Here is a 22286-nt window from a genome sequence, read left to right on the forward strand (position 1 = left end):
GGCAGTGGTAGGCTTTGGAACAGAAGTCATGATGTGGCAGTGAGAACAGAGTTGACATATTATAAAAGTAGAACTAGGAATTAGAAACTGATTAGAATTTCAATGGACTTGGGGGTGGAGAGGAGATACGGATGAGTCTGAAGTTTTAAATTTGGATGACTGGGAAAACATTAATGACATCAGAAACAGGGAACACAAGAAGAAAAAAGGGAAGAGAATATGAATTTAGTTGAGGACCCAGTTGAACTGGAAGTGCTGGTAGTATAATCCTTGTGATGTTCAACACACAATCGGATTGTTATGTTCTGGGGCTCAGATCAGCAATAGACTCAAGAAAGGAGAGAGCTATGGATAGTTCAACTTTGTATGCATGAATTGAGGAGGCAGGAAATGAAAGGAGATCCAGAGGAAAAGAAGTTCCCAGAAAATAAGAACACAGTACCACAGAAACCAAGAATGGAAAGATTCAATAACAAGCCAGCAATGCTGAACGCTTCCATGAGTTCCAGGAGAATGACAGCAAAGAGCCATTGGAGTTGATGGAAAATCACTGATTTTTCAAGAAAGCTGTTTTTGAAAAATGAGTCAAGCATTTTAATGGGTTAATGAGTAAGTTAGGGAATGATATACAGAAAAGAACTTTTACCAGGAACCAGAGGGCCTGAACACCAGCTTGGCTTTGCTGTTAAACAGTCACATGACCTTTTAACCTTTCTTAAACTGTTTCCTAGTTTTCAGAATTCTATAAACATCTCTACCTGTGGCAGAGGCCTCTGTCGTTTAATTAAACTTGTTTCTGACATGATTAAACTTGTGGTAGAGGCCTTTCCAAGACTAGAAGAAGAAAGAGGGAGGCATCTTTCCTGGGAATGAAATGTATTTGTTATCTGCTTACCTAGCAATGCTTCAACTGTAGTCCCTATCTGCTTATATGTAAACATTGTAAGTTCTGCTTGTTAGAACAGGGCAATGGTGTTAACCCTTGCCAGATGGCTGTTGGCTCAGTATGTGTGTAAAAAAAAAAATCTTCAGTAACTACCTTCGCATACACAGTATTTTATCAATCCTGTGGCCACCATATAACATTAGAATATCCAATAAAATGTTTGCAGGTAACCATCGAGGGAGACAAAGAGGCTAACACTGTATATAAGGGAAAACCCTTCTTTGTGCCATGCTCAGGATTTTGGATAAGAAATTCCACCTGGGGCTTATGCCAGCATAATAAAAGACTACTTCCTGTTAAGAGGCCTTGGTGTCTTGTCTTGGTACATGAATCCTGCTACATACCAAGTCTCACTTTCAAAGGTTCATAGAAGTTACCTGTGTACCTAAGTCATATGAAGATATTGAGTCACAATCTTTACCAGAAACACAGCAATTTCACAACTGGTAACTTGTATAAAAGTGAGATACTCTCTTAGTATTTCTGAATATAGAGAAATTGAGACAATATTCTTAGACTTTATTAAAAACAAATCAAATTGATGAGGTTCCTTCCTCCAACATCCCTCCACTATCCTTTAATTTTTTTTAAAGATTGATTTATTTGAAAGAGTTAGAGCGGTTCAGCCAGAGAGAGAGAGAGAGAGAGGTCTTCTGTTCCACTGGTTCACTCCCCAAAGGACCACAACGGCCAGAGCTGGGCCAATCCGAAGTCAGGAGCCAGGAGCTTTCCCTGGGTCTCCCACATGGGTGCAGGGGCCTAAGAACATGGGCCATCTTCCACTGCTTTCCCAGGCCATAGCAGAGAGCTGAATCGGAACAGGAGCAGCTGGGGCTTGAACTGGCGCCCATATGGGATGCCCGCACTGCAGGCTGCGGCTTTAACCCACTGTGCCACAGTGCCAGCCCTTATCCTTTACTTTTAAAAACTGAGCTAAAGAGCAGGCATTTGGTGCAGTAGTTAAGACACTGTGTGGGATGCCTACGTTCCACATTGAAATGCCAGGGCTGAAGACCTGGCTCCTTTACCAATTCCAGATTTTTGCTAATGTGCACCTGGGCCAGAACAGGCTCAAGTACTTCAGTCCATGCCACACAAGTAGGATGTCTGGATTAAATTCCAGGCTCCTGGATTCAGCCTGGCCTAGCCCTGGCTATTATGGACATTTGGGGAGTGAACCTGTGGATGGAAGATATCTGTCTCTCAGCTTTTCAAATAAAAATAAAGTTGGTAATTCAATGTTTAAAAATTATTTTTAAAAAATTATGACGGTATCCCTGGTTTATATAAAGACCTGTTATATTGTTGAAATCAGAGGATGCCAGCATCCCTATGTTTGTGAAAATCAGTTGACTAATATTAACAACCAATTTCCCCAAATTTTAGCTTTCCAGTCACATGTGATCAGACTTGTCCTTGTACAGGAACACTTCCTGAAACTCAATGTCTCGTATCACATGCTCCCAAAATTAAACCAGAAATATGTTATTCAGTAAGAACCCAGATGCGCTGAAGAACGTTTGCTTTATCTGAGGGGCTTATATCTACTGGGATCCCAGAACAATACAAACTCAGAATCACTGAAATGTTAAATATTACAAATCTTTTACTTGGATTCAGGCAATGGTCTGGTGGTATCTACTCTATTCTAAGTGTAGATGTGAGACAGTTCACTTTGAGTCAATATTCTGACTGAAGTCCAATGAGACCACACTTTATCTTAAAAAGCAGAGAATAAGGCATCTTTCTGTTGCTGAGATATCAGTAAGTTTTCTGGAGCACTTTCCCCTTCTTTCCCCTTGTCTTCCCTTCAAGGAGGTTAGCCTGTTCTTTCTCAAGAATTCTTGCCTACTTAATTCTAAAAGATATTGTATAAGATAAAGGAAAACTGGAACTTTGCTTTCAAGAGGACATATAATTCAACTCTGAATTCAGTGGAGAAAAATGAAGAAAGGGACAATGAACATCCATTGTGTACCTACTATATGCCAAATACGTTCACATACATTATCTCATTCAAGCATGGCAACAATACTGAAGAGTAAATTTAGCCTTTATTTTAAAGATAAGAAAACTGGGGCTCAGAGAGTTTCATTCTTTCAAGGTCAACGGCATGTTATAAAACTGGGACTGAAACAAGAGCTGTCTGACTCCAGAGTTCAAGCTCTTTCCACTCTACCATGCAGTTTAGTCAAGCGAAAAATCCAGTCTTGAAAGGGTCTTAGTATTTCATACATAAAAGGGTATTTAGTCAGGATCCTCTGGAGCCTCCTGGTTCTGTTGTATCTGCATTGAATCCTACACACACACTCTCTCTCACCACTCTTACTTCCCCTTCCCATTGAAATTCAGCACCGAGGACAGTTCCTGAGTCATAGTTGCAGGAAGCTGTCCTTGGATTCTGTTATTGAGCTCACACCCCCATCCTTGACTTCCCAAGTGGCACGGAGAAAGAGAGGGGGAAATGTAAGAAAGTATAAGATGGGATCCTCTGACACCAATGGTGGAAATCAGCACATTTCCCAGAAGACCAAGATAAAAATGCATGTGAGAAGAGCAAGAGAATCAAACAGATGGGGCAATAAAATGGAGGCGGCATGAGCTCATCAGGATTCCCAGCACATGGTGTAAGTCCATACTGGGCTCTCAGCTGACCTGGGACCAGCAGACACAGTGAATGAGTGGGTGGTTACTATGCTGCAGCATCAGTTACACTAAGAGATTAGGTGGCGCTGATTCACAGCTGCAGATCCGCACGACTTTTCAAGTGGAGGAAAACCTGTGGGCCCTGGTCTCTGCCACTCACAGAACAACTCTCATGGGTAGCATGAGTCATACATGCTGGATCTTTCAGGTGTACAAGCCTTTGTGCTGTGAGTAAACCAAGTGAACCAAGGATGAGGTTCATGTTGTTGAGAGCAGGTTTCTTTCTTTCTTTCTTTTTTTTTTATTTTGACAGGCAGAGTGGACAGTGGGAGAGAGAGAGACAGAGAGAAAGGTCTTCCTTTGCCGTTGGTTCACCCTCCAATGGCCGCCGCGGCCGGCGCACCGTGCTGATCCGATGGCAGGAGCCAGGTGCTTCTTCTGGTCTCCCATGGGGTGCAGGGCCCAAGGACTTGGGCCATCCTCCACTGCACTCCCTGGCCAGAGCAGAGAGCTGGCCTGGAAGAGGGGCAACCGGGACAGAATCCGGCGCCCCAACCGGGACTAGAACCTGGTGTGCCGGCGTCGCAAGGCGGAGGATTAGCCTAGTGAGCCGCGGCACCGGCCGAGAGAGCAGGTTTCAACCACAGTAACAGTACTATCTTGTATAAAGGTTTGCCTGCTACATTACAAAACTACCCTGACTTTCCAAACTCATCCTTGGCCACACGTGGCTCAGGGCATACACAGAAAATAACAAGATTCTGAAATGTTCATCTCATTGAACACTGATTCCCTCTTTCCCAAACTATCAAGCTCTTTATATAGCTAGAATTGGAAAGTTTAATCCAACATGCTTAACTTATATTCAAGGGAACTGAAGTCGAGAGAGGAGAAATGACTTGCCCAAAGACACTTAACCAGTGACAGAGTTCATATTAAGACTTGAATCCCCCCCCCCAAAAAAAAAGACTTGAGCCCCTCATTTCTGAGCCAACAGATTTTCTACTGCACCAAGATAAAATAAAATCCCAAACGGCATATACACTGTTAACTGAGCCCTCTAATTACTCTTGCCTCTGAAGAAAATAACATCTCAAATGCCTGGGTCTTTCCATCTGGGATTTGGCAATTTCACTGATCACTTCTCATACTGGAATATCTTTTAAGAAATTGCAGAATAATTATTTTGGGATATGTGCTATTTTTATGTCTTCTTGTACACTGCTTTGTTCATGATGAAATTAGAATTCTCCAAATACACTTGATCTTATTTAATTATTAAAAGAACAAGCCTCTATGTCAAGTAGTTGCAAATATGAATGTATTAGTCTGTGTAAAGAAAGGATATATGGAACAACAGAGGAATAATAATACTCTATTGTCACATCCAGTTAGGATCTAGCTAGATCTACGAGTAAAAGAACATCAGAACTATGGGTGGACAGTTAAAAGTCACATCTTCAAATGGATAATTCTGACCACATCTGGATTTGGAGCCTCACAGCACCACCTTAGATATAATATAAAGTGCTTTGCAACCTTGTTGCCTGCATTATCACCATCCGGGTTGTGTGAAATGTTGGAGTTTTCAAGGACCTGTGGCAAGGCTATAGAATGAATCTATCCAAGGTCATATTTACAAGGTGAAACTGATAGTCCTGGTGATGCAGACCAACAGAGACATCAGCCCATTACTAACCCCCATCGCCCACCTTTTCTACTAACGAACAGTCTTACCTGAATCGTCATCGCTTCCATTGTCCTCTGCTTAGGATACTGTGTGGAGCAAGTTTGTTGAGTCTATTATCCATGAAGGGATCTTCATGAATAGAACTTTTCTTGTAATTTAGTGCATTGTCCTTGAAAACCCCACAACTATTTACATAACAGAAGCTATTGTTTGAAGTGTAAAGCAGGTCAGAATTTGGTTTCTAGAGATTAATCACTGCAGTCTATTTTATATTATCATAATAATTTCATTTATTTTGATACAATTTGTTTTCAGAATCAACCTCAGCTCCTGTGCACAAGTGACAAATCCATTTGTTTCTGGTATAATGGATAATGTGATTAATGACCTTGCAACAGTTTTTCTTTAAAAAACAGAGGGAGAAAAAAAGAGATTTCCATTTATAATGCACAGTAAAGCAGCTCAGTCTAGCAGTGCAAAAGAGTATCTCTGAACTTGTTTGTAAGCCACAGATAAGCTTTTGGGAAAAAAAAAAATTGTGCTCCATCCGTTTGGGGTTTCTGCACATTATCTGTCGTCTCCAAGAATCTGAGGGCAATGGTCTCAAATTTGGACACTGCGGGCCACCCGCGTTCAAGGATCGGGTGCTGCGACTACGCCGACTCCACTCCAGTCGGGGATCCTCGCGACGTTCAGGTCTTGAATAAGCTCACGGCTGGCCGGGCCGTCGCTGGACACGCACCCGAGAGGCTCGGGGTGGGGGTGGGGTGGCGGCCCCCCGACTCCAGGCCCCCGGCCTGCGCCCCTCGCCCGCGCGGGCGCCCCCTGCCGCCCGTCAGCATCCTGCGCTCCGCGGATTCCTCCCCAGCGCCTCCGAGTCGGCTTCCGGAGGCGGCCGTCGTGCGGCTCCTTCCCGCCTCGAGAGTGAGGTGGCCGGGCCTTGACGACGAGGCCCACGCGCGCCGCGGGGGCGGCCGGCCACGGCGGCCAGGGCTCGAGTCCCGCGGGGGGCTCCCTCCGTGGGAAGTGGGGGTGGGGTGAGGCCTCGCGCCGCGCCGGAAGCCCGCAGCCGCCCCCTCAGCTGCTCCTCAGCCTGTGACGCCCGCGACCCCGGGTGGGTCCGAGGGGCGCCCGGGCACAGCCAGTCGAGACTCCTGAGGACATCGAGGTCGCTGTTTTACCTCAGCCCCCACCCCATTTTTTTTTAGGGGGTGGTGAGGGGAGGCTCCCAGACCCGCGCTCTGCCTCAGGGTCCGGCCCACGCGCCCGCCTGGCCGCCTGGCGCGCGGGGAGACTCTCTTTGCCCCGCCCCCCTGCGTGACGCGCGCCCGGCTCGGCCAATCGGAGCTCGCGGCGCGCGCCCCACGCGCCAGTGCCTCCACCTCCTCCCCGCACAGCTTAAGAAAGGGCGCGCGGGCCGGGCCGGGCCAGAGCGCGGCGCGGGGCGGAGGGTGCACTTGACGGGAGGGAGGCGGCGCCCGTCGCGCTGTCCACGCGGGTCCCGGAGCCGGGCGCGCGGCTTCCACGCAGCCGCTCAGGCGCCTCCCGCTGCGCGCCCCGACGGCGCTGAAGTGAGCGCAGCGGCGGCGGCGGCTGCGGCAGGATGCTGGCCCTGTTGGCCGCTGGCATGGCGCTCGCCGTGGCCGCCCGGGCCCAGGACAGCCCGGTGCCCGGGAGCCGTTTCGTGTGCACCGCGCTGCCCCCAGAGGCGGCGCGCGCCGGCTGCCCGCTGCCCGCGGTGCCCCTCCAGGGCGGCGCGCAGAGCCCCGAGGAGGAGCTGCGCGCCGCGGTGCTGCAGCTCCGGGAGACCGTCGTGCAGCAGAAGGAGACGCTGGGCGCGCAGCGCGAGGCCATCCGCGAGCTCACGGGCAAGCTGGCGCGCTGCGAGGGGCTGGCGGGCGGCAAGGCGCGGGGCGCGGCGGCCGCGGGCAAGGACACCATGGGGGACCTGCCGCGGGACCCCGGGCTCGTCGTGGAGCAGCTCAGCCGCTCGCTGCAGGCCCTCAAGGACCGCCTGGAGAGCCTGGAGGTAGCGGGGCGCGAGGAGGGGGATCGGAGGTGGGCGCCCCCGGCTCGCGGGGCGGGGGCGCACGGGCCGTGCTCGTCCGCGGGCTGAGCTGGGTTTGGGGATGTGCTTTTTGGTTTGCGTGGCGCCCAGCCCCGGCCGCTGCTGGAAGGCAGGGGTTAACTAAACCCTCCCAGTGCACCTGTCGCGAGCGTCCCCCAGGCCGCCCAGCCCGGCGCGAAATAACCGAGATTCGGGGGAGTCGCGCGGTCTCTTTCCTCCTCTTGCGGAGCTCCGGGGGTTTCGGCGAGCCGGAGATGCGCTCCCGCAGGCGGTGCGGGGAGCGCGGGGCTGGCCGCGGTGGCGGGGGGGGGGGCCTCCCTGGCGCGCCTGGGGTTTCCTTCTGCGAATCGGGTCGCGCTTGTTAACTTCCAAGTCGGACCTTTCTAAGGCGCTCTCTTGGGGGAGGCGACGCGGGTCCGTTCTCCGTGTCTCGGAAGATGTGTTCGGTTCGGAAGTTGGAGAGAGACCTCCGCAGTTAATCACCGTCTTAACTGTTTAAAACAGCGTGGGCGGCTTTCTTAGCATCCTTGGTCAAAATACCTTTCCGCAAAGCTAGGTTTGACTTACAGGTGGTAATTATTAGTGGATTATCCGAGGATTTTTTTTTTTGTAGACTTGGCTAAATACCTGTATTTCGTGTGTCTGTGTGTTATTGTGGTTCTTCTTGCTGGCGTACTAAATATGAGGCCTATTACTTAATTTTAACCCTTGCAATCCAGAGTGGTGTGAAACAGGTCCCCGTATCTGCGTTTTGACGTTTGGAATCCTAGACATGCAGAAGAGGCAGAGAGCTTGCCCAGGTCTCGTGACTGGACGGCACGATGCCCGCAGAGCCAGCACGGCGGGAGAGGAATAAAAGGGATAAGAAGTGGGGCAGACACGGAATAAATAACAGTTTTAAAAAGAAGTGGGAAGTGAAGGCATAGGAAGACCTTTAACTATTCCTGGCATTGAGAAGCGATTTCTGCCTGTCATTCCCCACCGGCATCCCGGCAGGCGTCTACCTTTGCGACAGGCGGGAAGCTGGGGGCTGTTTCCACGGCTCCATGACAGCTCAGCAGTGCCGAGTACCCCAAGCAACTTTTTTTTTTTTTTTTTGGAAAAAAAAAAAAAACCCTCGGTGTGTTTTGGTCCTTAGCTGACATATAATTCTCTAAAGTGTTGGTTGAGATGTTGCTGATTTAGTGAGAGGAGGAAGACGGCTTTTTGGGGAGGGGAGAATGAGATTCCCAAGTGTCGGATATCGCAGCAACAATGATTCTTGTCTGACTTTGAATTGCCTTCCCTACCTCCCCCCGGAAGCACCCGTGAGGTGGCTCCCCTTTGTGCCCTTGGCAGGGTTGCGCACTCACGTGCCGGGAGCTTCGTCAGTGGCGCGGGCCCGTTGCTGGGTTTCTCTCCCACCGGTCTGAGCACCTCCGTCTTTTCTGTCCCCCTTCCCGGTCCAAAGCACCAGCTCCGCGCGAACGTGTCCAGCGCCGGGCTGCCGGGCGACTTCCGCGAGGTGCTGCAGTTGCGCCTCGGGGAGCTGGAGAGGCAGCTGCTACGCAAGGTGGCCGAGCTGGAGGACGAGAAGTCCCTGCTGCACAACGAGACCTCGGCGCACCGGCAGAAGACCGAGAGCGCCCTGAACGCGCTGCTGCAGCGGGTCACCGAGCTCGAGCGAGGTACGCGCCCTGCCGGCCCCTCCCTCTGGGCGTGGCCCGGTCCTCCTGCTTGGGGTGTGGGACCCAGGATGTCGGCTCACAGACGGGCACAGCACGGAGGTGGTTTGCAGATATTGGAGCAAATAAAAGGGACTGATGATGGACATCCCGGGAATGAGCCCCAGCCCCAGGCGCCTTTCCCCTGGAAACCTGAATGAACTCAGGGCTGTCCCGGGTCAGCAGCCTGGTGGCAGCCCCCTGGGAATTCCTGCCCCTTCTTACCTGGCCCCGGCAGCGGACGGTGTGTGTCTTCCTCCTCTGCTCACACTGTGGCGAGTACATTTCTCCCATAGGGGCCCTGGAGAATTAGGGGGCATTGTGCACTCCCAGATGGCTGGGGGCCAGGTTGTGGGGTTGAGGGCTGCTGGGAGTGGGTGTAGGGTTACAGTCTCCCGTGGCGCGCTAACAGGCCGTTCTCTGACGACTTAGAACTGTCGGGAGGATGTCCAGGAGCAGAATGTCCAGTGAGTCTGCAGGGGCGGGGCAGGCTGTCCCGCATCCGGCCCACAGGGCCGTCTCCAGCCCTGCGGCGGAAGCTTGCGCGTGGCTGACCTGTCGGGCTTGGATTCCCAGTTGTCCAGCACAGCCTCCTCCCTGCCTCGCCTCTGCGGCGGCGGGTGATGTCAGGAGGCCGCTAGATCTTGAGAGCCTCCCCAGAGGCAGAGCAGCTGCGCCTGCGGCCTCTCTTGACCAGCAGGCGAGGGGGAGGCCCGGGCCCAGCCTCACCCACGCTGGATCCTCCGGCTCTTCGGGACTGCGGAGCCGACACGCAGTAGGGGTTTAGTTCCTGGGATGAGAGAACTTTTCCAGAGGCCCGGAAGGCTGTGTCCCTGCTCTGCACAGTGAGGTCTTGGGTAGTGCAGAGTCGCCACTGGGACACTTCCCCTCCCTTCCCCAGCCTGTCTGCTCACACCACAGACAGGCAGGCCTGGGGCCCAGCCGGCCCGGTGCCATCTCCCACGCTCCTGGTCCTCAGGTTGCACTCAAAGCCCTTGGAGCTTGCCTGGCCCTGCTTTGAGTGCAGTCAAGGGCAGAGCCCCAGACGCCCATTCTAGCCGAGTCCCCAGGACCAGCTCAGAGCAGCAGCTCAGCACCCGTCGCCCGCTGCCCCCCACTGCCCCCCGACCTTACCTGGGACGTCTCCAATCCCTCTGGCTGCTCCACCGACTCAGTCCTGGGAGGAGCCTTTGAAGCTGTGTGGTCGTGGCTGGCCGGTTTATGTGTGGGCGACTCTGAGTTCAGATCTGACCTCTTTGTGACAGCGATGAAGGGCTATGCAAATGCGCAGCCCCTCAATTCACCAGGAGTGGATAATGAGCCTCCTTCTGTAGCTGCGTCCCACTGAGCTGGGAGGAGGGAGACTCAGCCATGTGGCAAGGGGGTGTGGGGGGGTGGCGGCCTCTGCCCGAGTTGCCTATCGTCCGCTGCCTGTTAAACACCTCTTCTGCGCCTGCCCGGCGCTGGGCTGCGAGTTCCACACTCGGCATCGGAACGTAACCCCACAGCAACCCTGTGCGGCAGGTGTCAGCTACTGTCGAGGTACTGACGTCAGAAAGCTAAGTGCTGCCTGCATTCGCGTGTCCCCCCAAGGCCCCCAACCCTACCCCACCCTGCAGAGCCGGGATTGAGGAGTCATGGAAGCTGTAGCCTTTGGGCTGGGGGTGGGGTGTGTGGACTGCAGCCGTGCGGGACAGATCTGCTCCCTGTAGCCTAGCAGCAGGTGTCCAACCTCTGCAGGAGGATGCTCAACCCCACCCCCACCCCCACCCCACCCAGCGGATCTGAGGGATGCAGGTGTTTGTTTCGAGACCCTGTGGAAGCTGGGCCAGCCGGCCAGGGGCAGTGCAGCTCAGTGTGGAAATCAGCGGCGTGAGGACCAAAGCCTCCTTCCTGTCTTCTTAGCCCCAGGCTGCTACCCCCTCCTTAGCCTCGTCTGCCACCTGCAGTTTCTGATTTATTGCACAGGCCTTTTAATTCCTTAATTGGTTTTAACTCAGTTTCCTCTGAACCTCCGGGCTGTTTTAGTTAAATAGAGGGCACCTGCTTTCAGGCTACGGCCTCTCCTCTGGCCCCCGGGCTCCCCCAGTGATAATCACGCCTGTGTGCTGCCACCCGGCTAACGGCGTTACCGCCACCAAGTCTCATTAAGTCAGCAAGCCAGCCCACCTGCACACAGAGAGCCGCTTCTCTCTATTAGATAATGATGGCTTCATTAAGAGCACGGTCGTTTGCCTCTTCAAGATTCAGTTCTAGTGGCTGCACGCGGCGCAGGGAGGGGCTTCTGGTCCCTGCCCTGTCATTCACCAGCTGGGTGCTCTTGGCAGAGTCGCCTCACTTCTCTCGGCCTCGGCACCCCACCTGTGCCGCCTGCAGAATGGGGGAGCCGGAGCCTCTGGTCCTCGCGCATTCACTTCAGCTGGCAAGGAGCCCGCCCTGGCCTTTGCCGTGGCTGGCTCTTCCCACCCTCGCCAGGTGCACCACAGCCTGCCTTGGGCGATCAGGGGGGCTCTGCTATTGTTCACCGCTGTTCTAGGGAGGTCAGAAGGGGGATGTGGACCTGCTGCTCTCCTTTGTGGGTGGAGGGGGCCTCCTCAGGTGTGAGCTGTCCACTGGCAGCTGGGTTTGAGGGTGTACAATGGAGAAAGGTTTATCGCTCTCGCTCCTGCCCCACAGAGGGTGTGAGGCAAGGGCTGCCTCAGTGCCTGGCTCCCCTCATCCTGCCTGCCCGCGCTCGGGGGGCCTCCAGACCCTGCCCTTGCCGCGAGACCCAAGGGGCCAGAATTTCAGGATGAACCTGAGGTCCAAAGATTGGACTGAGGTGGAGCTGTCTGGCGTCGATGCAACCAGCAAGTTCAGTCCAGCAGCCCCTGTCGCCTTCATGAAGTTCTCCAGCCATCGGGCGGGACTATGAAAACGGAGCATCTGGTCCCAGAGGTCGTCTCCTGGCTTTGCAGGGGCCTCTCTCCCCGTCCTGAAAGGCAGAGCTGCGTTCTCTGTCCCGCCCAGTGAACTGCCCACAAACTGCTCCTTCCTTCCCCACCTCCCTTTGCCCGCCTCCCCCCTAGGACGTGAGCTCCCTGAAGGTGGGGCTCTGCCTCCCGGCACTGGGCCGTGGCTGGTGTGGGGCAGGCGCCCAGTGGCTCCGGGGACTGCCTGAGCCGGGGGTCCAGGTGACTCGCTGGCGTAGGGGCCATGCAGGTGAGTGGCCTAACACCCTGCTGGCCTCTCTCCTCTCGGCAGGCAATAGTGCCTTTAAGTCGCCAGATGCGTTCAAAGTATCCCTGCCGCTGCGCACGAACTACCTGTACGGCAAGATCAAGAAAACGCTGCCGGAGCTGTACGCCTTCACCATCTGCCTGTGGCTGCGCTCCAGCGCCTCGCCGGGCATCGGCACCCCGTTCTCCTACGCGGTGCCCGGGCAGGCCAACGAGATCGTGCTGATAGAGTGGGGCAACAACCCCATCGAGCTGCTCATCAACGACAAGGTGAGGGCGCCTGGCTCCCCTCCCCTCCCCTCCCCTCCCCTCCCCTCCCCTCCCCTCCCCTCCTCCTCCTCCTCCTCCTTCTCCTCTCCTCTCCCCTCCCCTCTCCCCTCCCCTCCCCTCCCCCCTTCTCTCCTCTCCTCTCCCCTCCCCTCCCCCCTTCTCTCCTCTCCTCTCCCCTCCCCTCCCCTCCCCTCTTCCTTCTCCCCCCTCCCCTCCCCCCCTCCCCTCCCCTCCCCTCTCCTCCCCCCTCCCCTCCCCTCCCCCCTCCCCTCCCCTCTCCCCTCCTCCTTCTCCCCTCCCCTCCCCCTCCCCTCCCCTCCCCTCCCCCCTCCCCTCCCCTCTCCCCTCCTCCTTCTCCCCTCCCCTCCCCCTCCCCTCCCCTACCCTCCCCCCTCCCCTCCCCTCCCCTCTCCTCCCCCCTCCCCTCCCCTCCCCTCCCCCCTCCCCTCCCCTCTCCTCCCCCCTCCCCTCCCCTCCCCTCCCCTCCCCCCTCCTCCCCTCCCCCCTCCTCCTTCTCCCCTCCCCTCCCCTCCTCTCCTCTCCTCTCCCCTCCCCTCCCCTCCCCTCCCCCCTCCCCTCTCCTCTCCTCTCCCCTCCCCTCCCCTCCTCTCCTCTCCTCTCCCCTCCTCTCCCCTCCCCTCCCCTCCCCTCCTCCTCTCCCCTCCCCTCTCCCCTCCCCTCCCCCCTCCCCTCTCCTCCCCTCTTCTCCTCCCCTCTCCCCTCCCCTCCCCTCCTCTCCTCTCCTCTGCCCTCCTCTCCCCTCCCCTCTCCTCCTCCTCCTCCTCCTCTTCTCCTCTCCTCTCCTCTCTTCTCCTCTCCTCCTCCTCTCCCCTCCCCTCCCCTCCCCTCCCCCCTTCCCCTCCCCTCCCCTCCCCTCTCCCCTCCCCTCCCCTCCCCTCTCCTCCTCCTCCTCCTCCTCTTCTCCTCCCCTCCCCTCTCCTCCCCTCTCCCCTCCCCTCCCCTCCTCTCCTCTCCTCTCCTCTCCTCTCCTCTCCTCTCCTCTCCTCTCCTCTCCTCTCCTCTCCTCTCCTCTCCTCTCCTCTCCTCTCCTCTCCTCTCCTCTCCTCTCCTCTCCCTGCCGAGGGGGGCCGGCAGCTGGGGGCGGGCCAGAGCTCAGGCTGCAGCCAGTCATGCTCTCCCAGGCCCACAGGGCAGGGGCTGCCCTCCTTAGGCCAGTCACGTCCTCTGTGGGGCTGGGGCAGGGTCAGCCGTGGCTCAGCGAGATCCAGGCTGCAGCTGTGGCCGAGAGGGAGCAGAGGGTCGGGTGTTGCGGGCAGGGTGAGGGGGCCTGTGCCAGCAGGTGCAGTAGGAGTTGTCTGTGGCCCTGAGGCTGTTCCCAGGCTACCCAGGCTAGGATGGGGTTGTCTGAGTAAGAGGCTTCTCATGTGGGGATGGTTTTTGAGATGTCAGGTTTATTGAAACCAAATGCATATACGGTCAAATGTACCCTTTTTAACGTGTGGTTCAGCCACTTTTGACCAGTGTATACCCGCACCTGCAATTAAACTGCAAGATAGCATCCTCACTTCTCAGATTCACACAGACCCCTCGGTCGTCAGCTCCTGCGCGAGGGCCGCTGCCCCTGGACCCACACAGCCTTGCCCTGTGCAGGGAGAATGCCCCTTTCAAGTGGCCGCTCGGGAGTGCCGTCCCCAGGAGCTCCGTCCCGGGCCGCCCTGGACTCCTGCAGCGGCCCCACTTCAAAGCTTTCCTCCAAAGTCAGACTCAGCGGGGCAGAAAGAGCATCCTCAGAGCCCCCGGCTGCGTCTGGGCATTGCAGTGGCTATGCCGACGCTCTCGCTTCCCAGGCCCCTCTGGGGTCGCAGCCCGGCCCTGCTGCTGTTGACTTTATGAACCACCCTGAGCAGAGCTGGTTCAAGTTGGAGTGCCGTGGCGTCTGTCCTAACAGCAGCCCCTTCTCCGAGCCCGGGATTAATTGCTCTCGACAACACACTAGGGCGCAGTAGGACGGAGAGCCTTGGATGCCTTGTCCCTCTCCTGGGAGGGAGACTCCAGGTTGCTAGGAGATGAGAGTGACAACAGGGCTGTCCGTCAAGGGTCGGCAGGGCTGCACGCGCACCTTGGTCCCATTGCGGCCATGGGCCCCTGTAGTTCTGTGTGCACCTCCACTCCCTGCCCCCAGCACTCAGAGGCTCAGCGGCCCCCAGTCCTCCCGACCCGGCATCCATGAGCACCTCCCTGCAGGCCTGGGGCCCTGCCTGAGGGGCACAGACCCCAGGACAGAGTGACCCAGTGCAGCTTCGGTTTTCCCTCCGCTTCTTGAGTGTGCAGTGTTCAGGGCCGGGGTACAAGGGTAGCCCCTCATCTCTGCCTGGTTCCCAGCCACTCTGGGCACCGAGAGTGTGCCCCACCCCCACCTCTGGGTGACCGGGTCACATATGTGGCAGATGGGTCAGGCATGTCCCCACCCCAGAGCAGGGAGCTGGGCCAGTGGGAGGAGCAGTGGCCCAGGGGTGCCTCAGGGAGGGGCCCCAGGAGGGGACAGGGCCCGGCAGGGCCCCACCTGCATGTTGTCACCCACAGGTCGCGCAGCTGCCTCTGTTTGTCAGCGACGGCAAGTGGCACCACATCTGTGTCACGTGGACCACGCGGGACGGCATGTGGGAGGCCTTCCAAGATGGGGAGAAGCTCGGCACCGGGGAGAACCTGGCCCCCTGGCACCCCATCAAGCCGGGGGGTGTCCTGATCCTCGGACAGGAGCAGGTGGGCGCCACGAGGAAGCACCGGGCCGTAGACCACCTGTTCGCCCTCACTCTCAGACCCGACAGCCTGCTGGGGCGGGCAAGGGCCCTGACGCCGTGGCTCATGCTGCCCTGAGGCCCAAGGGGCTGGGGGTGGGTGTGAGGGGGTGGGACAGCCCCTCCCGGGTCCTCCTGAGTCCCTGTGGGCATCTGGCCTTGGCTGGTACCTTCTTGCCTGGGACGACGACCCTGGACCCCAGCAGGGGCACTGAGGAGATGGCGGCTGCTGGGGTCCGAGGGGCTCGGTCTGAAGGAGAGGTGGGTGCGCAGAGAGAGCGCGGAGCAGAGAAGCGGGGCTGCCCTTCAGAAACTCACGCCCGGGGAGGGCTGGGGGCCGGCCGTCCGGTCTGGGCAGAGGAGCTGCTGGTCAGACAGTGCTTGAGGCTCTCTGATGGAGGCGGAGTGACCGGCCCCAGGTGCTCGGGAGCGTGGAGCCACTCTGAGTCCAGGGTGGGACTCTGGCCAAGCCTCTCGCCTCCTGGCCTCAGTTTCCCCTGTGTGAATGTGATTAGAGTAAAGCTGTCTTCAGCGGTCAGGGGTCAGGGTTGGGGGAGGGGCTCAGGAAAGTCCTCGCGCCCCCTCCCCCCCCCCCGCTCCCTCCCGGGTGACTGTGAACCTGCCCTGACGCGGCTTTTCCGTCCTTGTTCCCAGGACACCGTGGGGGGCAGGTTTGATGCCACGCAGGCCTTCGTGGGGGAGCTCAGCCAGTTCAACATATGGGACCGCGTCCTCCGCGCGCAGGAAATCATCAACATCGCTAACTGCTCGACCAACATGCCGGGCAACATCATCCCGTGGGTGGACACCAACGTGGACGTGTTCGGGGGGGCCTCCAAGTGGCCCGTGGAGAGCTGCGAGGAGCGGCTGCTCGACTTGTAGCCGCCTCCCCCTCTGTGCCGGACGGACGGACGGAGGCGCGGGGACCACTCGCTCTCCCGGTTCAACTGTGTGAAGCCTCTTGCCAGCCTGGGTGGGGCCCCACGAGCACGGAGCCTCTGTGGCACTTTGTGGCCGGCTCCTTCCCCAGGCGTCCCTGTTTCGGGGGCCGGTGCCGGGAAGCCCCGAGCCACAGCAGGTGAATGTCACTTCCTGCTGTGAGAAGGCCGGAGGTCCTTACGCTCCTGTTTCAGACCCTGCCCCTGCCCCTGCCCCAGTAAATGCTCCTGCAGCCGCCCCCCCACCCACACCCCGCCTGCCCTCTCGTGTCCCTTGCGTCCCCTGTGTACACTTCCGTCTGTTCCCGTGAATGGCTGCAGCCGGCCCACTGGAGTAGCCGTGTCCCACGTATGCTGTCTGTCCCTGCTGTCGGCTGAGCACGCAGCAACGCAGCCGCCCGATCTGCAGAAGGGCCCTTCCCCCTGTGCTCTGTGCATCGCCACTGACCCAGTCGGGGGAACTGGAGCTGGCGGAGCCCCCGGAACCAAGCCCTGCCCGCCGGGGAGCTCGCGGCCACCCCTGCCGCCCCCTGCCCTCTGCCCTCTGCCCTCTGCCCTCTCTCCCCGCACCGTGCTTTGACTGAATCATCGCTAGGTATGACTCCGAGAGGCCTCTCTCTCTTCTGGTGCCAAAAGTTCCGTTGCAGCTTTTCCAGCCATTCCATGGGGTTCCGGGGACTGACGCCTCCCCAGCAGAAAGGCCCCCCCATTCTGGTGTTCACCCACTGTGAGGAGTGTGCTAGTTTTTAATCCACATTGATTCCTGTGAGCATTTGACTCTCCCCATCAGGTACAACCCACAGAACCTTCTAGAAAAAGGAGGTCGTTGACTGATGCTCGCTTAGTGAGTCCAGGCCGCGTATCGGACAGCGGTGGTCGTTTAAAGACAAAGTGATTATGCGGGGGAGATTTCTAAAGCTAAATATTATATATTTTATTTTTCATACATGTTTGAGGTGCGAATCTGTGGGAATTCCATTTGTAGGATCAAAGCGACATGTCCATCTTGACATTGTGTGCCGCGCAAACTCTTCTGACAGTGGAGTTTTGATTAAAGTGCACTGGGAGATGCTTCGGTGTGTGTGTTCCCCAGGGCTGGGGCGGGCGGCCAGAGGACGGCTGTTCGGGCTTGCCAGGGCCTCACCGCAGCAGGCCTGTGTCCTGTGGACTTTGGGGAGCTGCGGATACCGGGGAGGAGGCGGCCCCGTCGCTGCTCGAGGCCAGGCCCTGGCTGTGGCGTCCAGCAGGCCCAGTGTCCCCAGTGGCCTCCAGGTGCCTGCCGTCTCAGCACCTGTTCCGTGTAGGCGCTCTTCACACGGAATCCCATTTAATCCCCCTGACAACCGCCTGAAGGAGCGAATCCCAATTTACAGAGCAATTAGAGCTGGTTTGGGATCTCACGACTGATCGAGGGCAGAGCCGGGATCAAAGCTGGCCTACGGCTTAGAATGTTCCGTCCTTCTCACTGCTTGCTCCCGGTCACTCTGGGGGCCTCGTGCCGCCGTGTCCTCCCCGAGCCACCTCTGTGCCTCCCGGCTGGCCGGTGTAATAGCCCCACCACCTCTGCGAAGTTGGGTACCCTGCTCCCACTCGCCCAGAACTTTCCGTTGTCCTTATACACTTATCCTGGCAGCTGCGCGATCCGACGCTGTGTGCCCATCCCAAGTAGCAACATCAGTTTCCATTACCGTAGGGGCTGGAGTTGTGTCCTAGGACCCTCAGCACTGAGGCTGCCTGGGCCCGAGTTTGGGGGTCACGGTGGTTCCTGGAGTCCATCACCTGTTGTGAATTATGACTTGGCAGGACCTGGAACATCATTAGTGCAGGGCAGGGCATGAAATTAGGCCTGAGTCCCTGCTCTGGGGCTTTGGGGTTCGAGTGCTGAGAGCGGTGGAGAGCGGTTCCCCTTCGTGGTGAGAATGCTGGCTCTCCCCTCTGCCCTGGAAAGGTGCCGAGCGCTTCCTCTATTTTACACGTGTGCCAGGGGCCGGCTTGACCTGATCCCTCAGGGCCACCTGGTGCAGGAATACGTTTGCATCAGGGCTCTGTTGAGTCGGACAAGGCGTTGTCAGTGGTTGGAGGCTCTTGCTGAGCTGACCTGCCGTTGACAGACAGAATCCTCCTGTTTTCATGGCCCTTTCTGACATAAAAGCAGAGGCAAGAAGCACTCGGGCAATCCAGCGAGGTCTTTGTGCCCCGAGTTTCCCATCTAAAGGACACCCGTGGCCTCAGTTCCCCCCAGCAGGACCCTCACCCGTTGCTTGAGGCTGGAAAGTACCTTGATAGTGAATTGGGTTCTCCTAGAAGGGTGTCCTGGTTGATGAAATACTCTGATTGGTTAAGGGTTGTCATGGAAACTGGAGCTGAGTGATCAATGATTAATGAATTGAAAAAGTGATAAAATGATGCAGCTAGAACAGAGGCAGCATGGGTCCAGATCTCTCCTGATGGGGCAGACAGACTTGAGGGCTCTAACACCAGCTCTCCTTGTATGGAAGGTTCTGGAAAGAAAGTGCGTCTTCCTGTTGACCACAGGTATTACCATTTTTCTATCAAGTATTTGGGCAACTACTGTGTGTTAGTCACTGTTCTAGATACTACAGGTATACAGGGAATTAGCAGAGTCATGTTGTCTGTCTTTTTAAAGATTTATTATTTGAAAGGCAGCCCCCATCTCTCTCTCTCTCTCTCTCTCTCTCTCTCTCTCTCTCTCTCTCTCTCATGCCCCTTCTCTCTCTCTTTAACACACACACACACACACACACAATCTTGCATCCACTGGTTCACTCCCCAGTGGCTGCAGTAGCAGAGCCAGGCTGAAGCCAGGAGTCAAGAACCCCATCTGGTCTCGGGTGTGGGTGGCTGGAATTCAAGTACTTGAGCCATCTTGCACTGCTTTCCGGGCACACTCACAGGAGCTGGATCAGAAGCAGAGCGGCCAGAGCTTGAAACAGTGCCAGCATCTCAGGTTTAACCCACTGCCCACCCCAGCAGAGTCTCCTTATAAATCCAGGTTAGTTCCAGTGGAGAGTGCTGGGGGAAAAACAAGTGTATGAACAAGAAAAGTCCTGGTGATGTGGTAGGGCATTAATGGGGAACTACTTCCTGGGGTCACATGTAAGCTGCAACCTGAGTGAAAAGAAGGGGTTGACCTTGGAAGGAATGTCTCAGGCAGAGGGGACAGCTGACGGGAAGGCCCTCGGGAGGGCGGAGCTTGGAAACTTGCCAAGGAGCCGCAGTCAGGGTGGCTAGGTTCACCAGGGAGCAGGGAGGGAGACATCACCCAGGGCTCGAGTTCCAGTCTTGCTCAAGATGAAGTGAGAAGACCGGAGGTTTTAAGCAGGAGTGGGGTGGTTTGATGAGTAGTCCCGGGGCATGGGGAGTGAACCTGAGAGGGTGGTCCAGGGGAGGGGTGGTGATGGCTTGGATGGGGGCAGTAGCAGAGCAGGCAGAGAGAAGTCGGAGGACCCAGGAGATACGTGGACGAAGAGTTGTCAGGACCTGTGGATATTTAGGATTTGGGCTAGAACAATCACGTATGAGTGTGAGATGTTAAAACCTTAACAAGGCTGGCGCCGCGGCTCAGTAGGCTAATCCTCCACCTAGTGGCGCTGGCACACTGGGTTCTAGTCCTGGTCGGGGCACTGGATTCTGTCCCGGTTGCCCCTCTTCCAGGCCAGCTCTCTGCTGTGGCCAGGGAGTGCAGTGGAGGATGGCCCTAGTGCTTGGGCCCTGCACCCCATGGGAGACCAGAAGAAGCACCTGGCTCCTGCCTTTGGATAGGTGCGGCGCAGCAGACACAGCGCACCAGCCGCGGCGGCCATTGGAGGGTGAACCAACGGCAAAGGAAGACCTTTCTCTCTGTCTCTCTCTCTCACTGTCCACTCTGCCTGTAAAAAAAAAAAAAAAAAAAAAAAAAAAAGCTTAACAAACCCCAAAACCCCAAACACAATACACTGAGACAACCACACCCACACACGTCCTAATCAAACCGTCAGAAGCTCAAGACCAAGTCTGAAAGTGGTGTGGGAGCAGCGGCAGAGATAACTATACGGGGAATTATAAGAGACACTAGGAATGTAATTGGTGTTTATAGCTCTTTCCTTCTCCCATCTGATCGAAAAGACAAGTGCATAAAGCAATAATAATGCATTTGCATTGATGGGCGTAAGGGTATGGAGATGTCATTTGTATGACAATAGCAAGAGGGGGAGAGGATGAAGCTATGCAAAAGCAGTTTTTGCTTTTTGGCTTGAATGTGTCATGGTTCTGGTAACAACGACAACGGCAGTTCCTACTGGGGTTTGATCCATGCCAATGCCTCCTCCCTTGGGAGGTTGTTCTCGTTGGACAAACTACCCCATGATAACCACACGTGACCACAAGGCAGCGATCAGAAGAGTGGACAGATCCGAGGAGAGGCAACCGTCCTGGGTGGAGTGGGCTACCCAGGTGTCGGAGAAGTAGGATCTGGGAAAAGACTGCAGCCCGTATCTAGAGTCAGACAGGAAGTGCCACCCCACCTGGCACTGCATTGTGGGGGGGGAGCTTTGGGAGTCACGTGACGTGACCCGCACAACCGAATGCTTCCTCTGCCAAGCCCGCATCCCTGTGCTTATGTCTGGTTGACTCTGTGGACTGTGCCACACACCCAGTGCCCTGTCCAGAAACACAGGCTGCAGCGAAAGTTCCCAGCCCTGCCGACTCGCTAAGAGACCACTTCAATCTTTGAACCTGCATTGTGATTTTTTAAGAATTATTATTGTGGAGAGGCAGAGACAGATGGAGCTCCCACTGCTGGTTTATTCCTCCAATGCCACCCACTGTTGGAGCTGGGTCAGGCCAAAGCTGTGAGCCTGGAGCTCAATGGGGGTCTCCCCTGTGGGTGACAGCGACCCATCACTCCCTCCTGAAGTCTGCATTAGCAGGGAGCTGGAGCCAAGATGCAAACCAAGGCACCAGATACAGGACACAGGCGACTTAGCCACTAAGTCATCTGCCTGCCCCTTTCATACATTTGTACAGGGTTTCTAAACTAGCTTGTTGTGGTTATAAAACAATTAAGCAAACAATTCACATTTGTATTTGATTTCTATTCCATGCTTCTCTAAGTTTTTTTTTTTAATCTCAATACATTCCTTTATTAAAAAAAAAATCTGGGGCCAGCACTGTGGCGTAGTGGGTAAAGCCACCGCCTGCAGTGCCGGCATCCCACATGGACGCTGGTTCGAGACCTGGCTGCTCCACTTCCGATCCAGCTCTCTGCACCCATGTGGGAGACCTGGAGGAAGCACCTGGCTCCTGGCTTTGGATCAGCGCAGCTCTGGCTGTTGCAGCCATCTGGAGAGTGAACCAATGGATAGATGATCTCTCTCTCTCTCTCTCTCTCTCTCTCTCTGCCTCTCCTTCTCTCTGTGTGTGTAACTGTGACTTTCAAGTAAAATAAATAAATATTTTTTTAAAAAATCTTGGAGAAAAAAAGTGGGGAGGAGCAAAGTTTTTGGTACCCCTTTAATTATTTGGTAGTAAACTGAGCTAGATTGTTGTAAATTAAGATTTTTAAGTGTACTGCCAATCCACCCATTAAGAAAATGCCTCAAAAATGCCTTAAAAGAAACAACAAATGGATTAAAATATCACCACAAAATACCCACTGAACACAAAAGAAGGCAGCGGTGGAGGAATAATGAGAAAATGTAAGACAGACAGAAAATGAGTACCCAAATGTAAGCACAAGACCTCCTTTCCTGAAATTACACTAAATATAAACGTATTAGACACTCCAATTCGAAGGCAGAGTTTGCAAGAGAAGATTTTTTAAATGATTCAACCGTATACTGTCTGCAAGAGGCTGGAGTGGCGGTGCTAACATCAGACAAAATGTAATTTGGAGACAAAAAGCTTAACATTGTGGATGCTGGGAAAGACAATAGCTCTCTCTTTGACAGTGTGAAAGATGGATGGCCTTTAGTTATTGAATAATGTTTGAGAATTTAACCAAATTTGCAAACTTTGGGCCTTGCACCGTGCACAGAACAGTGGCCTGTC

General features: G+C 55.6%; 1 protein-coding gene across 1 annotated transcript; it reads left to right on the forward strand.

The window, feature by feature from the left end:
• Window positions 1-6720: 6720 nt before the first annotated feature.
• Window positions 6721-17308, forward strand: NPTX2 (neuronal pentraxin 2). The gene is made up of 5 exons (XM_051847789.3): window positions 6721-7311; window positions 8801-9017; window positions 12297-12541; window positions 15086-15265; window positions 15955-17308. Exons 1-5 carry the CDS (start codon window positions 6886-6888, stop codon window positions 16180-16182), a joined length of 1296 nt encoding a protein of 431 aa, XP_051703749.1. The 5' UTR covers window positions 6721-6885; the 3' UTR covers window positions 16183-17308.
• Window positions 17309-22286: the final 4978 nt, after the last annotated feature.

This window comes from Oryctolagus cuniculus, chromosome 19, assembly GCF_051225735.1.
Source record: "Oryctolagus cuniculus isolate XC-2025 breed Fujian yellow rabbit chromosome 19, ASM5122573v1, whole genome shotgun sequence".
Classification (NCBI taxonomy): Eukaryota; Metazoa; Chordata; class Mammalia; order Lagomorpha; family Leporidae; genus Oryctolagus; species Oryctolagus cuniculus.

Excerpts from the sequence above, each read along its gene's own strand:
- NPTX2 (XM_051847789.3), top strand. The coding sequence starts at position 6,886 with ATGCTGGCCCTGTTGGCCGCTGGCATGGCGCTCGCCGTGGCCGCCCGG. Across the intron at positions 7,312-8,800 it reads ACCGCCTGGAGAGCCTGGAG|CACCAGCTCCGCGCGAACGT; the intron begins GTAGCGGGGCGC and ends CCCGGTCCAAAG. Across the intron at positions 9,018-12,296 it reads GGTCACCGAGCTCGAGCGAG|GCAATAGTGCCTTTAAGTCG; the intron begins GTACGCGCCCTG and ends TCCTCTCGGCAG.